The sequence below is a fragment of the Theropithecus gelada genome, chromosome 15, assembly GCF_003255815.1.
Source record: "Theropithecus gelada isolate Dixy chromosome 15, Tgel_1.0, whole genome shotgun sequence".
In the NCBI taxonomy this organism is placed as follows: Eukaryota; Metazoa; Chordata; class Mammalia; order Primates; family Cercopithecidae; genus Theropithecus; species Theropithecus gelada.
The window spans coordinates 80,881,187-80,897,413 of NC_037683.1; the positions used below are offsets into that span (position 1 = coordinate 80,881,187).

Sequence of the window (16,227 nt, forward strand, 5' to 3'; positions counted from 1 at the left end):
TGCAAAGCTACTCAATTTAATGAATAGAAGCAATAGTTTTCATGGACTGCGTACTTCCTATGGCAGGTACTGGGCTAAGCACTTTCCTTGCTTCCCACACTCAACTGTACATTGTTGGGAGTTTTCCATTTTTACTTTGTTTTCAATGGGATTCTCCACAAAAAATACCTGCTTATCTTGGACTCATTGGTAGGTAACTTGGACAATACATGGAACGCACATTCTCTTACACATAGTAGGCACTCAATAAGTATCTGTTGGATAAACGGATGGATGAAGAGAATTAACTAACTCCATTCTTGAACAAATTATCTGTCTTTCTTAATGTAGCCCTAAAACTCTGCCATTTATATTTCTCAGGAATGTCTCATTTAATTGATAATTTGATTCCTAACCCATGCATTAGTAAGTCATTTTTACATCAAGTTTCTATTTTTAGAGATCCTCTTTCCACAAGTAGAAATGACATAAACCAAGTTCGTCTTCTTAGTTTATTTTTCTTCTAGAGTCCTTAGCATGCTACATTAACCTGACAAAGCTTAATCTTGTGTTCGTTTCACAATACATTTCATGCAGTTCACAGCTGTGATTGGTTTTACATTGACATTACACATGTTTCGATTCAGCCATGTGAAAAGAGTAATTCTTAATGGGGTTTGTCTCTGAAAACTGTCCAAGCTTAAATAAGCACATGAGCAGTTCACTCTATTCTTAAGTGCATCTCTCTTTAAAATGCAAGGATTTTTAGCATAAGAATATAATGTCCCTGTTTATAGTCCATTTGCAACAGAACCACTTCCTTTAGGTTTCACATATCCTGAGGAATCCACTTTTACAAAATTGCATTCAAGTATATTATTTCATTTAACATTCCAGGTTGGGTTTAGGTGCAAGGCTGACCTTCAGCTTTATATCCCCAAATAAATCTTCCATGGACCCAGCCTTCCCAAGACTATTCTTAACATTAGACTCTCTTTTACAATAAACATTCAGCACTAAAGCCACCGAGCAGAGCTATTTGGCATTTTCCAGTGAAGTGCAAGAAGTTAAATAAGTTACGTTTTTATTGCTAATGTATAGAATCAAGCACAGTCACTTTGTCAAACAGAAGGAAAGGGCATACACAAGATGTGGCCTCTCCTCAGATGCCTCAGGGACAAAACGCACAGAAAATGTCCCCTGACCGCCACCCATCCAGCACCACTTTAAGATGATGTATTGAGTATTCTAGAGTCTGAGGAGTCAGACCTCTCATCATAGTCGTCCTCGGTGTAAATGGACTGCTTTGACACAATTGGACACCCATCATCAGGGATGGAAATCCGAGGGTCTTCCGTGGCACGGGCAGGAAGGACGGGCGAGCTTCTGAAGACGCTGGTAGAGTTACTGGGGAAAGGACTGACGTACTGGGACCTCAGCTGATACTGCTGCTGCAGCGTCATGGTGTTCCACAGGGTGACATCATTGGGCAAAAAGGGGCTCGACTGGTTTCTCGCCAAAGTATTCCTCAGCATCAGCGGGTACCGGGGTGGCTGGGGGAAAGGGTGCTGCAGAGGCACAGCCAAGGGATTGGGGACAACATTACTAGAGTCGGCAGAAAACCTCAAGGTGTCTGGGACTCGAAAGGCTGATCCCACAGACCATTTGGAAGACGAGATGGGGTAGGAGCTCAAGGTATGTTCAAAGATGTGCCCGTTGGAGGGCAACACTAGACTCTCGGGTTCTGCGGAAGTTCGCTCTGCTCCCGTGACTGAGGATCGGCTGGACAGAAGGACTTCCACGGCGCTCACCAGGTCCCCGCCACAGCCCTTGAGGATGAGCTCAAGCACCGTTGGCTTCTGGTTGGGGAATATCTTTTTTAACACTTCAAGCGGCGGTCTGTTGGCTTTCAAGCTGAAGGGCAGAGAAACAGTCCCCGAGGGGCCCTCAATCAGGAGGTGATTCTGCTCCGCGTGATACTTGGGGCTGTCCGGGCGGCTCTCAGGGTTGCCTCCGTTTTTCTGGACAGCGTACCCCCCTTCATCCACGGACACTATCTCAGGGCTCTCAGGGGTGAAGCAGCCCTTACTCTTTGCCACATCTGGGGAACTCCTCTGGTCAGTGTCTTTGTCACTAAAGACCTCTGTATTGTCTGCCGGGTTGCCGTCTCCAAGCCGTTCTTCAGTCAAATCTGAAAAACAGAACAGCTGCGTTAATCTTTTCCTGGTGTGCATAAAGAGGAACAGATGTGCTCAGAAGAGACCTGTACACGCGCTTTTTGGAAGAGCAAATGCATCTCAGTGGGTCATAATATACTATAAGCCTTTTTAATTCAGACTGTATCACTGGCAAATGAAACAAAAACCCTGTAAATAAAGATCTAGAAATCAGAGTGGCTTCCTAGAATGCTTTGTGCAAGGAAGTTTGCCTTCAACATAGAATGGCTACATGAACCTATAACCATCGAAAATGTGGCTTTCATAGCAGTAACAATCTCAATAGAGAGCTTTGCGGGGAGACAGGGGGGGACTCCTAGAAGAGCAAAGCTCAGGGAGAAACAGGAAAATGAGCTCAGCTTGTCTTCCAGCTCCTCTTCTGCAAATAAGGTCCCCAGCTGTAATCTAGGGACAGCACCATCCAGATACCCACAGGGAATTTTAATATCTTAAATCTATTTTCCCATAGGTTGATTTTGTGTTAAATATGTCTTATGAACCAATCAGTATATTTCATCAGGTTACCACGTACAATTGCTAGCTAATTCAACTGCTGAAGTGAAAGATACCTCTATCCATTGAAATCTTTCATAAGAAGCCACTTGAGGGATTGGCAAACTTGCTTGCCAATAACTTGGACTAGAAAGCAAATGAAACCAGCTATGACTTCTGGGTGGCAGGATAAGTTGCTGGAGAGGAAAAAAGGAAGTGGCTAGAAAGGGTTTGTGAAACTGCATGGGAGCATTATCCATCAATGAAACAACGCCTCACACTGCACCGCCACGGGGGACACCAGGCAGATACCTGTGCGTGAACTGTTTTGCTGGTTAACGTTCATGGAAAGGACTTGAAGATACTTTTTAAACCAGTGAAATTTGAAGATACCTTTTTGTATCATGAAAAGAAGGAGGGATAAAAAGCTTCCCAAATAAAGCAGAGACTTGCTATAAAGTAAACCAGTAGCAAATTTACCATGTTGACCTACGGACATTTTTACTTAACGGCTGATGATATTACCGGGCTAAGCACACAGAAAAGAATGAGTCAGAGTGGTTTGCTTTGCCGTAGTAAATTCTAACAGGCCGTTATAATAAAGAAACATATTTTTTAGTGGCAAGCTATTTGCAAATAAGAGTTTTATCCTTTTTTGAAACACGCACTGGCTGTGGCTACTCAAAGCCAGGGTAACTGATCGAAAGATGAAAATTCGTAAGGAGCCGGTTGTTGAATTGTAAACAATTGCTTTGCCTGTGGTTTCTGGCGCCCTGCCTGAATGGCCTCATTGTTGCCTTCTCTGTGGGTACACCTGATTATGTACAGATAGCCAGCTGGTGAAATTTCATCAAAGCACCTTCTAGAAACCATCTTGTCCTACACTTGTTTATTTTGAAAGCCTTAAAGGCCTACTTATTAACATTCTTCTAACACAGGATGTATCTTAAGTGTACCCAAAAAACCAAAACTTTGTGAAATTTCATCAAAGCACCTTCTAGAAACCATCTTCTCCTACACTTGTTGTTTATTTTAAAAGCCTTAAAGGCCTACTTATTAACATTCTTCTAATACAGGAAGTATCTCAGGTGTAACCAAAAACCAAAACTTTGCCCTTTAACAAAGCAATAAATATGTGGCAAACATAAGTAAATACATTTTAAAACACTCTTAAATTACCTCAGTGCAAGTATCAACATAAATCTGATAGGAATTCATACTTATCCCAAATTTGCATTTTAATTAAACTGCTTCTTTTTTTAACACAAAATATAAGGTTTCCAATGAGAGGTTCATTTGTGTCACATACATATGAAGCCATCTTCTCTCCTACAGCTTCTTAGGATGGGGGACACAGCTTTTACCTCTTGAGTTAATGTGGTATTTGAACTCATGTCCTTGATCCGAAAGAGGAAAACAGCAACAAAAAGGCTTCTATAGATTTACTTTATAATCAGCTAGATCTATTTAAACTTTCCTGACTCATGACCCATACATACTTCTTGGCTATTACTCTATTATTAAACATTTGAAAATTATTAAACACTTGAAAAGTGATGTATATTAATATACTATCACTTTTAGAAATTGGAAAAACAAGTGAAATACTCTCCCCATGTAAATATGGACATAAAATACTTCTTTAAAATACTATGTACTTCTAAACAGTTTCCTTATTTTTTTAACTTTAGCCTAATTATTATTATCAGCACCAAGTATTTATATTTCTGCAAGATACTGGGAGAAACAGAATAAAGGATGAAAAACACCAAGAAGTGTAAGACCCACGCCCAACTTATGGACCTTATCTTCCAGCTGGGGAAGTAAGACACACATGTGGGAGAAAAAGCAAACAGGGCCTGGCAGCATTTGCTAAGCCTCAAATATGACACACATCGTACACCAATGTTCACAGCAGTAACATTCACAATAGCCGAAAGGTGAAAGCAACCCAAATGTCCATCAATGCATGAATGTATAAAACGTGGTGTACACACACACACACACATACACACACAGTGGGATATTATTCAGCCTCAGAAATGGAATTCTGAAACATGTTATAACATGGATGAACCTTGAGAACATTAGGCTAAGTTAAATAAGTCAGACACAAAAGGACAAATACTGTATGACTCTACTTATATTCGATCCCAAGAATAGGGAAATTCAGAGAGAAAGTAGTATGGTGGTCACCAGGGGCTGGGAGGAAAAGGGAATGGGGAGTTATTGTTTCATGGGTATGGAGTTTCCATCTGTAATGATGAAAAGGTTCTGAAGATGGATGATGGTGATGGTTGCACATTTTGAATAAACTTAATGCCACTGAATTGTACCCCTAAAAATGGTTAAAATTGTAAATTTTGTTATGTATACCACAATTAAAAAAAAGAAAAAAAATATGCCACACAGCGTCATAGTAATATAGAGAATGAGGAGATTTCTTTAAGCAAGAAAAACAATTAGTCCTTCCTGGGAATAAAGGGTACATAGGCACAAATGGAAAGCTCAAAGCTCAACTTTTTCTGAGACAGAGTCTCACTCTGTCACCCAGGCTGGAGTGCAATAGTGGTCTCGGCTCACTACAACCTCTGACTCCTGGGTTCAAGTGATTCTCCTGCCTCAGCCTTCCGAGTAGCTGGGACTACAGGTGTGTGCCACCATACCTGGCTAACTTTTCTATTTTTAGTACAGACAGGGTTTCACTATGTTGACCAGGCTGGTCTCGAACTCCTGACCTCGTGATCCACTCACTTCAGCCTCCCAAAGTGCTGGGATTACAGGAGTGAGCCACCATGCCCAGCCAGCTCAACTATTTTTAAAAGAAATATGTGAACCAAATAGCTCTGTGTTTTAAAAGGTACATCCCCCTTCCCCCACCCACCCCACTCTGGATAAGTTTCAAACACTGAAAACATATTAGGAAGTTTTTTCTCAGGTCTGTCAACCAAAATGACTCTTCCACAGCACACTTCAGGCTTCAGAAAAAAAGTGGATCAAACAGCAGAAGGCTAACTGAAAGGGGAATTAGGGAATGAGGTTCTCACTAACCTAATGACTCTACCATTACAAAAATGGAGTCTTTTTATTTTCAACGTAGCAACAGATATACTGTCCCAATCAACTGAATACTTGATACCAGGATTACAAGTCTGACAATACAAAATTCCACTCGTGTACCTATTTTCCTAAGTTCTGCGGAACAGACGGTAGTGGAATCTTATGTCAGTGCCAGCTTGTTCAGCAACTGTGAACTCTCAGACTGTGAAAGTCACTTTCTCATTTTGTTGTGTAACCCTTTGCCCCTGCTACTGGGACATGCTAGTGCATCATGCACTTCTGGTTACTTGTCAAGGAGTGGTGACAGATTACACTGAAGTCTCCACACTTTCTCCGCAGGTTTCTGTGCTGTCTGGCTATGGCCAAAATATGAGAAAAGCTAACAGGATGTCACAGGAATCAAATCTACAAATTCAGCGTAAACCAACCAACCACCTGAGCTCAGCACTGTTTATACTGTGTTCAAAGGAAAGACAAAGATGATGAAAGAACAACAAGCAGAGCACACCTGTGAGGCTTATGCACCTGAGCCACACACAAAGTCCTGCTAAGGAGTGCTGGGTGAGCTGAATCCCCATCAACATCTAAGGCTGCTGGAGTTTCAAAACTAGGCAAAGGAAGACTAGCCTCTAACTTTGCATCAAGAATAGCTCCTCACCAAACAATAATTTCTTAAGGGCAGAATATACAGTCCCTGCAATTTTGTGGCACTGTGGTCTCTAGTACTAGTTGTGTTATTGCACCTAAACTAAATGTATTGTAAATTATTCTATTATAAATACAGACTTTCACAGGTAATTATAGAGGGTAAGTTCTGAGCCCAGTGATAAAGTGTAATTTAATAACAGGTACTTCTTTACATCTCCAGATTTTTTCCTAAATAAACTTTACAAATCATTCTAGTTGGTTTAAAACATAAAGGCCTTTTTAGACATAGAACTGTGAAACTGCCAACTAACAAAATAAAATAGGAAATACTCCTGAAACACTTTACCTTCTTTCTTCTTGAAACTGAAACCCTAATTCCTAGAACATTAAGAGTGTATTTCAACTGATAGTACTTTTACCCCTAGTAGATGGGTATAGAAAGTCAAAACTATTAAACAGAGAAGAAATCAATTTTATCGAATATTACAAATATTACTGAAAGTGATACAATATGCTGCTTCTATTGCTAAACATGTAGATATTTTTTAAATCTCACCAAATATTCACTCTTCCATTTCACATTTCATGGGGTAGAAACACTTATAGCTATCCCTGAAATAAACTCTATACTAGGGTGAAGAGGTTTTTAAAAGAAGTAGATATTCAATTAAAAAGAAAAGTTTTTCTATAGATAACAATGCTACCAACTTCAAAATATATATGCCATAAGATGACTACAATACTTTTTTTTTTTTTTTTGCTACAAGACTTTTAACTAAGGAGAGAAAATAAACACTTATAAAAGTGCTTTCAATCTAAAATTACAGTTTGAAAATGTAACTTTCTTTAGGGGAGTTTTTCATATGAAAATGCAATTTAGTAAAAAAAAAAATGTATCATTTCAAATACTTTGAGGAAGTCTATCACATATGAGAAACAAATATTCTGCTCAAGATGCATAAAAGTGAAAAATCTGGCCAGGCATGGTGGCTCACGCCTGTAATCCCAGTACTTTTGGAGGCCGAGGCGGGCGGATCTCGAGGTCAGGAGATCGAGACCATCCTCCCTAACACGGTGAAACCCCGTCTCTACTAAAAATACAAAAAAATTAGCCGAGCATGGTGGCATGTGTCTGTAGTTCCAGCTACTTGGGAGGCTGAGGCAGGAGAATGGTGTGAACCCAGGAGGCAGAGCTTGCAGTGAGCCGAGATCACGCCACTGCACTCCAGCCTGGGTGACAGAATGAGACTCCGTCTTAAAAAAAAAAAAAAAAAAAAGTGAAGATGTCATAGGTTGTATCCATTCTATCCAATTATATCTACAAAAACAAAATAGTTCTTACATACAGAATGAAAACACAGAAAAATTGGCAGAGAGGAATATTTCCTAGCTCAAAAGTCACTTTACTCCCCTATCCTTTTGAAATCATGTCATGCATTTTGAAACATAGATTGTCATATCCTCATCTGTTCACTTGAGCTGTGAGAAACACACCTCTAAATAACAGGTCCTTGATGGGAAGTTTTCAAAGCACACAAATCTTATAGCAGTGGCAAGGGAGGGAGCCAAGGTAGGATGGGACTTTTACAGGTGACCATTGCCTAGTCAGAATTCTAACCGTAGACAAACGTTTCACATTTTCTGTTACCTTTATCTCACACTAGAAGTGATGAATAAAAAAAAACCCAAAAAACAAAAAACTGAATAGTTGAAAATCTAAAGAACACCAGGGAATGATCTCAGTCTAAAAACTTTCCTTTTCTTCCTCGGGTGGGTTGCCGGGTTGGGGAGGGTTGTGAAAAGTTTAAAAAAAAGAGCCATGCTTTGCTTTTTAAAAAAATCATCAACAACACTGAATTAATAATGTATGAAGGAATCAGAGTGGTTCTTTGACACTATATTTTGGGGGAATATTGCTATAGACAGGACTGGGCTGAAGGAAGTATGGTTTGCAACTGTGGACCTCATATATTTTGTAAAAATTTAGTTTTGATCTCTTTCTTGACTCAGAAGGGAATATCTTCCAAGAAGCAGAGGGGAAATTACCTACAAATCTACATGTTTATTTGGTACCTTCCAAAATGCACCTGTCTACTCATCCATCTATTTAACAAATGCCCCTAAATGCCTTCCTATGCTCTCATGTACTGTCTTGGGTAAGATTATACAGAGGTGATCAAAGCACTGCCTCTTGACCACAGAGAAGCTTACAGTTTACTGACTAATCTTTTGCAAAATTCCAAGTAAGCTGCAGTTGGTTATATTTTACAGTGAAATACAGCAAATAACTCCAAGGATAGCAGCTGGGCAGACCATAGTGTCTTCACAGGAGGAAATATTGTTTTAAATGCTTACATACAAAGATTATGGGTGCTAGAGATATATACTAAACAAAGTAATAATCAGTGGGAAAAACGTGGAACACTAATTCCAGCTCTGTAAAATGTATGTCTGTCTAGTTGTAATCAAGAGATTGGAGATTTTATAAAGAAATGATGTGCTGAGTCTTAAGTTTTTCATAATTATTATTGTTATTTGGTACTTGATTGTACCTTTTATAGCTGTTTATACAATAAAATGCAAAAAACAAAAAAAACAAAAAAACCATACCTAGTTATTTTACTTTCCCTTCTGAGAACAGTAGTATGCATTGCTCGGGCAAGGGGATTACTCACTAAGGCGATGTGGGCTGTAACTGACACAATCACAAGGCGGTGGACCTGTGAGGACCAGCTGTCCTACCACTGCATCCTCCACCTCTGCCATGAGCACCCATGCACAAGCCATCAGAGCCACACAGGACTAGACAAGGGGGTCCAGGGACCTGAGCAGCTAATGGCTAAGGGGCTGCAACAGGTTTATAGGGGGAAGAAAGGAAAAAAGCAAGAGGCGAGGAAGAAAGGAAGAGAAAGAAAGAGGAGGAAGGCAGGCAGGCAAATGGCTTTTTACTGGGCTTAGTCCTCCTTCCTGTCAGGAAGAAGTGCAACATTTCCAGAAAGGGGCTCCGAGTCCTCTAGGGCCTTTGATTTATGAAGATTTATTCCTTTTCTCTCTGTAAAGCTGTTAGCAGAAAGTGCTGACTGGCTGCAGCAAAGAATTTCTCATCAATGCTCTTTGATTGTATTTTGCAAACAAAATGCCTGTTGCTTGGTAACATTTCACTTGAGCCTGACCTTCTCCGAAAGTTATTGCTATCAGATTCGATTTCCACTGTCCTCCTGTGATTACTGTAATCTTTTAAACCCGGGAGTTCATCCATCAGAGAAAAAGAAAAGTTGGTTGTGTAAGTCGAGAGCACGGCTATCCTCCAGATTTATAACACCAAGGAGTGATTTGAAGGTGGGGAGAGGTTCTTTCCCAGATGGCAGTAGAACTCTGGTTCCTAGACGTGGAACACACTCTCGTTTTTCCTCCCAAACGGTTCCAGATCCACAGGATGGACCCCAGCACCTCCCTGACGCCAGTCCCAGGCAGCTCGGGCTCTGCAGAGAAAGAACTAGGAGATGAGCACAGGCGACCCCACCGCCAAGGGGCGCCCTGTGTGGTTACCAGGGCTGGGTGAGAAAGGCCTAGGCCTATGGTTGCCAGATAAAATAACAGCATGTCCAGTTAAGTGGGAACATCAAATAAACAATGAAGGCTTTCTAGTAAAAGTGTGTCCCATGCAATACTGGCATCCTATTTTTTGTTTGCATGATTTTTGCAAAAGCTGGCAACTCACCTTGGGACTCCTGCCTTGGGAAGGACAGGGTAGTGAAGCTCAGGAAGAGCAGAGAGGAGCGGAGGCCCAAGAGCTGGATGAGGGAGAGGCAAGGGATGTGCCTGTCTCTGGGCGGTTCCTGAGCTGCCTAGTGAGCTGCTTCCTGACAGTGACCAAGGAAAGAGCCGGCAAAGAGCTGGGCTCAACTGCAGCTCCCACCCCCTGGTGCAAGGGGATGGCAGTCCAGTGCAGCCCCAGGGAGGCGCTGCCCCCTATCTTTGCCCCTACTTTGAGCCCACTGTGGCCAGGGTCCCAGTCCTGAGCCAGCTGCCGCAATCCTCCAGAACACATACACACCATCTGCACTGCGTGCAAACCAGCCAGGCCAAGAGCTGGGAAGACCCATCCCCGGCAGCATCCCAGCTCCAAGAGCCAGCCCTGGGGTGGGGTTTGGAAGAGACCTTAGTGCCTGTATGCGTATTCCTTTTTATTTGGATGGGTTTTGTTTTTTAAAATGCAACTGAGTCAAGACCCTCACCCTCAAATCAAGCCATCTTAAAATGAGACCCTGTTTTTCAATTCACAGGTACACTTCATAAATGGTTTTCAAGTATTTCCTGCTTTTCATTTCCTCCTAGCCAACAGTCAGAGGGCTTCTCATCCTGGCCTGGACGAGTGTTCCGTAACAACCATTACACTTGCAGGTGCTTCTCTTTGGGGAAAAAAAAAATTTAAAAAAAGGAAGTGCACCTTGCAGGACCCAGTCAAGCTGGAGCAGAAAAGCTCAGAGGCAAGCATAAAGATGCTAGGAGGGGCAGGGCAAGAGGAAAAATAAAATAAAGGCAGTTTTCCAAAATCTCCTTACTTCTCCTCCTATAGTTATCTTGTTTGTTCCACCCCCATCCCCCAAGAAATAATCAGGAAAGAAGATCCTACTTTCCCATTTGATCCTGCTCTCTTATTCCTAACCAACTATGTTTTCGATTTCTTTTTCCTTTTAAGAGCATTTAAAAGAATGCGTGTACATATTCATTTTGATGGCAGATGGAGACCTAGGAAGAGTCTACAACCACAGATCTTTCTTCTCATCGCACCACAGTCTAAGGTGACCCAGGACACTCCCCAGGAAAAGTTGGGGGTGGGGAAGGGAGCCACAACAAAAGAATGTAACTTTAGCTTTTCACCTTGGCAGTGACCCTTCCCTCAGCTCTTGAGCCCACGTCCTGAAAGGCTGGCTAGGCTGGTTGAAACTGCTGATTCAGATACACTAACAGTTGGAAGATCTTCATGCCTCCTATATTTTCATGGGGAGAAGGAGTGTGAGAAGAACGTAGAGGGAATTTAGGAGAAGAATAAATGAATTAAATAGTGTATGTATATATACATATATACACACATATATAGCTTAAATTACAATTTAAATTTAAACTATATATATAGCTTAAATTACAATTTAAATTTAAACTATATATATAGCTTTTAATAGATATATACAGCTTGGTATATCTATATATAGATAGCTTAATATGTCTATAGATATATATAGCTTAATATATCTATATATAGATAGCTTAATATATCTATATATAGCTTAAATCAAAATGTTGGGCTCAATCAAAATCTAATAATTAATTCCAGGTCCATCATGATGGTAATCAAAGAGCAGGAGAAATCCACATTCAAAAAGAAAAAAGAATACTTCATAACTAGAAGTAAAAACCACTAGAATATGAAAATTCTCCTTAAAAACACCACACATTGAAAGGGATATTCAACATACTACACCATTAGATAAAATAACCCAATTTCTTTAAAGAATCTAAAGCAGAATTTGAGAAAAATTTCTTCCAGTTACAAAACTGAGTTTTGATGTGAATACGTCACTCCCTAAACTGGGTGGTTTTCCTCCAGTGATTCACAGCAAACATACTCTTCCTTAAGGCATGTGCTTTTCTCAAAGATTTCTGGAGAGGAAAGACTCCATGTGCTTTTGTATACAAGAAAAAAAATCTCTCTCCACAGCTATGTACTAAAGAGGCCCTTTGTCCTGCAAAAGGCAAACCACATTTTAAAATCAAAGTTCACAAAGTAATAGATCTACACTGCCAGCAGATATCTAAAGATTTCTGATGGTCTGTATACTTAATGCACATGTGGACCTACCATCCCAATAGAGCTTTGCTTACTCTCTGCACTTAGTGAACTACTTATCCAGGAGTAGTTCTGATATGCTTCTAGATAAATATGGAATGCTGTACACAAATACATTATCAGAACAACTGCAAAAAGGGTATAATACCTATAGCAGCAGGCAGTCTCCGTGAGCAGTTTTCTTCAACTTAAACCCCAAATGGACTTTATTTCTACAAGCACTGTGTAGAATGGATCCACTTGTATGTTTGTCTTCCTAAACAATTATCTATTATTATCACACCTTTCTCCCCACTCCCCATCAGAGTGGTGATTGACTTTTTTTTAAAAAATGGAATGATGGGGTGAAAGCAATTGAAAGAAGAAAACAAAAGTTGTGTACGTCAATGTACAAGGTATGGGGGGTGACCAGCTAGAAACTGAGCCCTTGGTCCCTGATGCCTCAGTCCCCCAAAGTCATCACTTTGACCTCTCCTTGTGATAAATCCTATTCTCCTTTGCAATTACTTGTTTTCAATTTGGAAGGCTCAGGCTATCCCTGAGTACTAAGTAGGAGTAAAACAGAGAGCACAGCTCTGGTTTGTCCAGTTGAAATCCGTCTCCTTTTTCTCTTCTCCCAAAGCATGTATCCTGCTGCCGCTGCCTACTCCGCCTTCCTGCCTGCCCTCACTCCTCCTCCTCCTCCTCCTCCTGGGGTTGTGTTTTCAGTTTTGTGACTCTTTAGAAATCATGAACTTTAGCTATCCCAAAGAACACTGAAGAACACAGGATGTGAAAGGAATCTCCGTGGACAAAGACCACAGAACCCAATGCCCTATCACAGGAATGCTGCTGGGCAGGTGGCCACTGCAAAATGCTACCTCTGATATTAACTCCGGCCTCTGCCCTAGTCCTGGGGGAAACGGAACCAGAAAAGCTGGAAACGGAAAAAATTAAGAAAATATATTGGTACAAATCCACTTCTAGAGCTGAGACCAAACTCTTCCTAGTTATTTATTCAAACCAATGGGAGGAAAAAAAAAAAAAAAACAACCTTTTTCTCCTCCCTCCCCTTCGTCTGTGGCAACTCCATAAATATAAAAAAGATGAGAGACAAAAGAGAGACAACTGGCGAGCATTCCTGAGAAATGTTTATATGCTAACTTGGATTAAATATCCACAAAATCCAAGTTCAGCAAACTCTCTTCAGGCTTTAAAATTCCCAGCTCTACTCTCACCCAGGCTGTTCTCAGAGCTTCAGGCCTGGAAAGCGTTGCTGAAAGGGCAGCAGAACCCCACCTGCCAGTCACCCGTCGACTCACCACGAAACAGGTGAGTCCACCTCACTTCCTCAGCTCCACAGGATCCAGACAAAGCACTCCTGGGCTCCTGAAAGCCTTTCTCCAGAAGCTAGGGGTACAGTCTTTAGGGAGTTGGCAGGTCAGTGTAGGTACCAGTTTTGCCAAGGTACTACCTGCAGGAGGGCTCTGGACCTTCCCACTCCTAATTCCAACATGCCCCCTTCCGGGAGAAGGTGGGCTGTGTTCCTTTGTACACTTGCCCCAGTTAAGGAGAAACACCAAACACATGTCTACTTTATTCCAAGGGCCATCAAAAGAGCTCTTGCGCTGGGCAGAACCGCAAGCCAGAAATTCCCCAGGAAGAGAGAGACTGAGAGACTCAACTCAGGCCTGCCAAGCTCAGGAGGCCTGGATGGAAACGGATGGGTGGTGGGGGATCAGATTTTGGTTTTTTTTATTTCTTTAAACCATGAAGAGAGCTGAGAGCGGCCTGGGGAACACTGTTAAAGGATCTAGGAGGTTCTGCAAAGGAGTGAATTCTGGGCGCACCAGATTCTTGGTCCCATTATCAGCTCAGGAGCCTTTCGGGACCTTTTTACTATCATTGCTAAATGGAACTTATTTCACCAGTTACAAGAGTCTGGAGGCCACGGAGCAAAGCTAGAAAGGCCAGGGTTCTGAGAGCTGTATACTTGTCCTCACTCAAATTTTCCTGGGCCCTGGGCCGGGCCAGGCAGGCGGAAAAGCACAACCAGCTAGGAGTGTTGGGCTTTGGCGCCTTCCCCACACCTACCTACCCATTCCAACTCCCGAATGGCGAGGACCTCTAAAGCCTGCAGCCAGGAAAACCCTACCCCCCCGTGGTAAGTGTGAGCGCCTGGGTTTTAATTTGGTCCTGTCTCAACTCCGTTGTCTCCCTGCTCAATCTGACACGTTCCGAGCCCTTTAATCTGGGAAGGCACCTGGCGATCCTGACGCACAGTCCCGTCGTTTGGCTCCCCGGAGGCGCCTTCCCTGCGGGCGCGAGTGCTACTCGCTCTGGGTCCAGACTCAGCCGGCTTCTCCCGGGAGAGGAAGCCCCGGCCTGGCGGAGAGTGGGAAGGAAAGCCCCGCGAGGCCCACTTCCCAAAACTTTGCCTCCAGGCCTCCAAGTGGAGCTGCAGCAGACACTCCGAAGTTCGCCCACGCGCCCCGCCAAACTCCCGCACCTCACACACTCTTACCTGGCTTGGCGAGCTGCGCCTGCAGAGCCCCGGGTTGCGGCTCGGCGGTCCAGCGCAGCGTGGCGGCCGCGGCCAACTCGGCAGCAGGGCGCGGCGGCTGCGGCTGAGACGGCTGAGAGGCCGGCGGCGGCTGCGGGGTGGCGGCGGCGTCCCCAGGCGGCGGGGGCCCTGGGAGAGCGCGCAGCGAGTCTGGGATGAGGCTCTCCAGGCTCTCGTTGGCCTGCTGCCGGCGCAGCGCCACCTGCGCAGCCATGACCCGCTGCCGCTCGATGATGAGGATGCACTTCTCGCAGGTGCAGTCCTTGAAGCGGCAGTAACGCTTGTGGCCCTTGAGCCAGGACAGTACGCCGTGGTTGCGGCAGCGCGCGCACTTGGGCGTGCGCTGCAGGGGCGCCCGCGGCGGCTGCGACACCGGGCCGCCCATGTACAGGTAGGGGGAGCCGTAGCCGTTCATGCCCCGGGCTCCCGGATGAGTTGGCGGGCTGGCGGCGGGAGCGGGCCAGGGACCGCTGGACGGCGGGGCTGCGAGGCCCGCTTAGGGGCGGCCTCCGGGAGGCGCGGCCCTTGATCCCGCTGCCCCGGTGGTCGTGTGTGCTCCGGGGCGACTGGAGGTGCAGCAGCCGTCTCTCCAGCTCCCTTCGCGCTCACAGCTCGGTCTCCCAGCTCACGCCCAGCCAACCCCGACGCGGGCCGCTGCCTTGGGCGCGCAGCCGGGTCGGCAAGTCCTTCTTAGCGGAAGCGCTGTGGCGGCTGCAAAGAGCCGGCAAGAGCTCTGATTAAGGTCTGAGCCAGCTCTTCTGCAGCTCTCTCGCGCGCTGGCGGGACCCAACACCTCCTCCGCCGCCCTCCCCCAACCCCTCCTCCTTCCTACCGCCACCCCCACCCGTGGGGTCCCTGTCTCCTTGCACTCCCCGCCCCACGCCTTTCTCCTTCTTTGCGCCCCTCGGGTGCCTGCACTTCACCTTCCTTGCCACCTGCAGCCAGGCCACTCTCGCGGGGGCGCTCACGGCCCCCTCCTCCAAGCCCTCTCCGCTACCCGAGCCCGCAGCGGGAGACTGCGGCGCTCCAGAACGCGGCGGTGCTAGCGGGGCGGAGAAGGGGAGGACCTGCGGGAGTGAGGGCGGGGGTGCCTGTAAGCGAGTGAGGTGGCCGCTCCCCTTCTCTCTCTTCTCCTCCCTCCAGTCCAGATCTGGCCGCGTTTTTCCGAGTCCAAGGCCGCTTTTATCCCGACATTTGGCCGCAGAAGCTCAGCTCCGGGAGAACTCGAACCTACTGGAGTGTTGCGGGTGCACCCCGGACCTGGGTGGAGTTTAGGATAGGGGAGTGGAGTACTGTTGGTTTAGGAAAGTTAGGTTCTTTTCGTAATTTCCTTTTAGAACGTATTTTTTTCTCTTTTGTTGCTTTAGAAGAAAATGGTTTTGGAGATCTGCAGGCCCAAGGATGACAACCCATTTTGCAGGCGAATTTTCCTTTTCTAC

At 44.4% G+C, this 16,227-nt stretch overlaps 1 protein-coding gene across 1 annotated transcript; it reads right to left on the reverse strand.

The window, feature by feature from the left end:
- Window positions 1-477: 477 nt before the first annotated feature.
- Window positions 478-15,618, reverse strand: DMRT3 (doublesex and mab-3 related transcription factor 3). The gene is made up of 2 exons (XM_025360284.1): window positions 14,750-15,618; window positions 478-2,170 (listed from the first exon to the last, which is right to left on the reverse strand). The coding sequence occupies exons 1-2, from the start codon at window positions 15,201-15,203 to the stop codon at window positions 1,206-1,208; spliced, it is 1,419 nt and encodes a 472-aa protein (XP_025216069.1). The 5' UTR covers window positions 15,204-15,618; the 3' UTR covers window positions 478-1,205.
- Between the last annotated feature and the right edge of the window lie 609 nt (window positions 15,619-16,227).

Excerpts from the sequence above, each read along its gene's own strand:
- DMRT3 (XM_025360284.1), bottom strand. The coding sequence starts at position 15,203 with ATGAACGGCTACGGCTCCCCCTACCTGTACATGGGCGGCCCGGTGTCG. Across the intron at positions 2,171-14,749 it reads GGCGCAGCTCGCCAAGCCAG|ATTTGACTGAAGAACGGCTT; the intron begins GTAAGAGTGTGT and ends TCTGTTTTTCAG.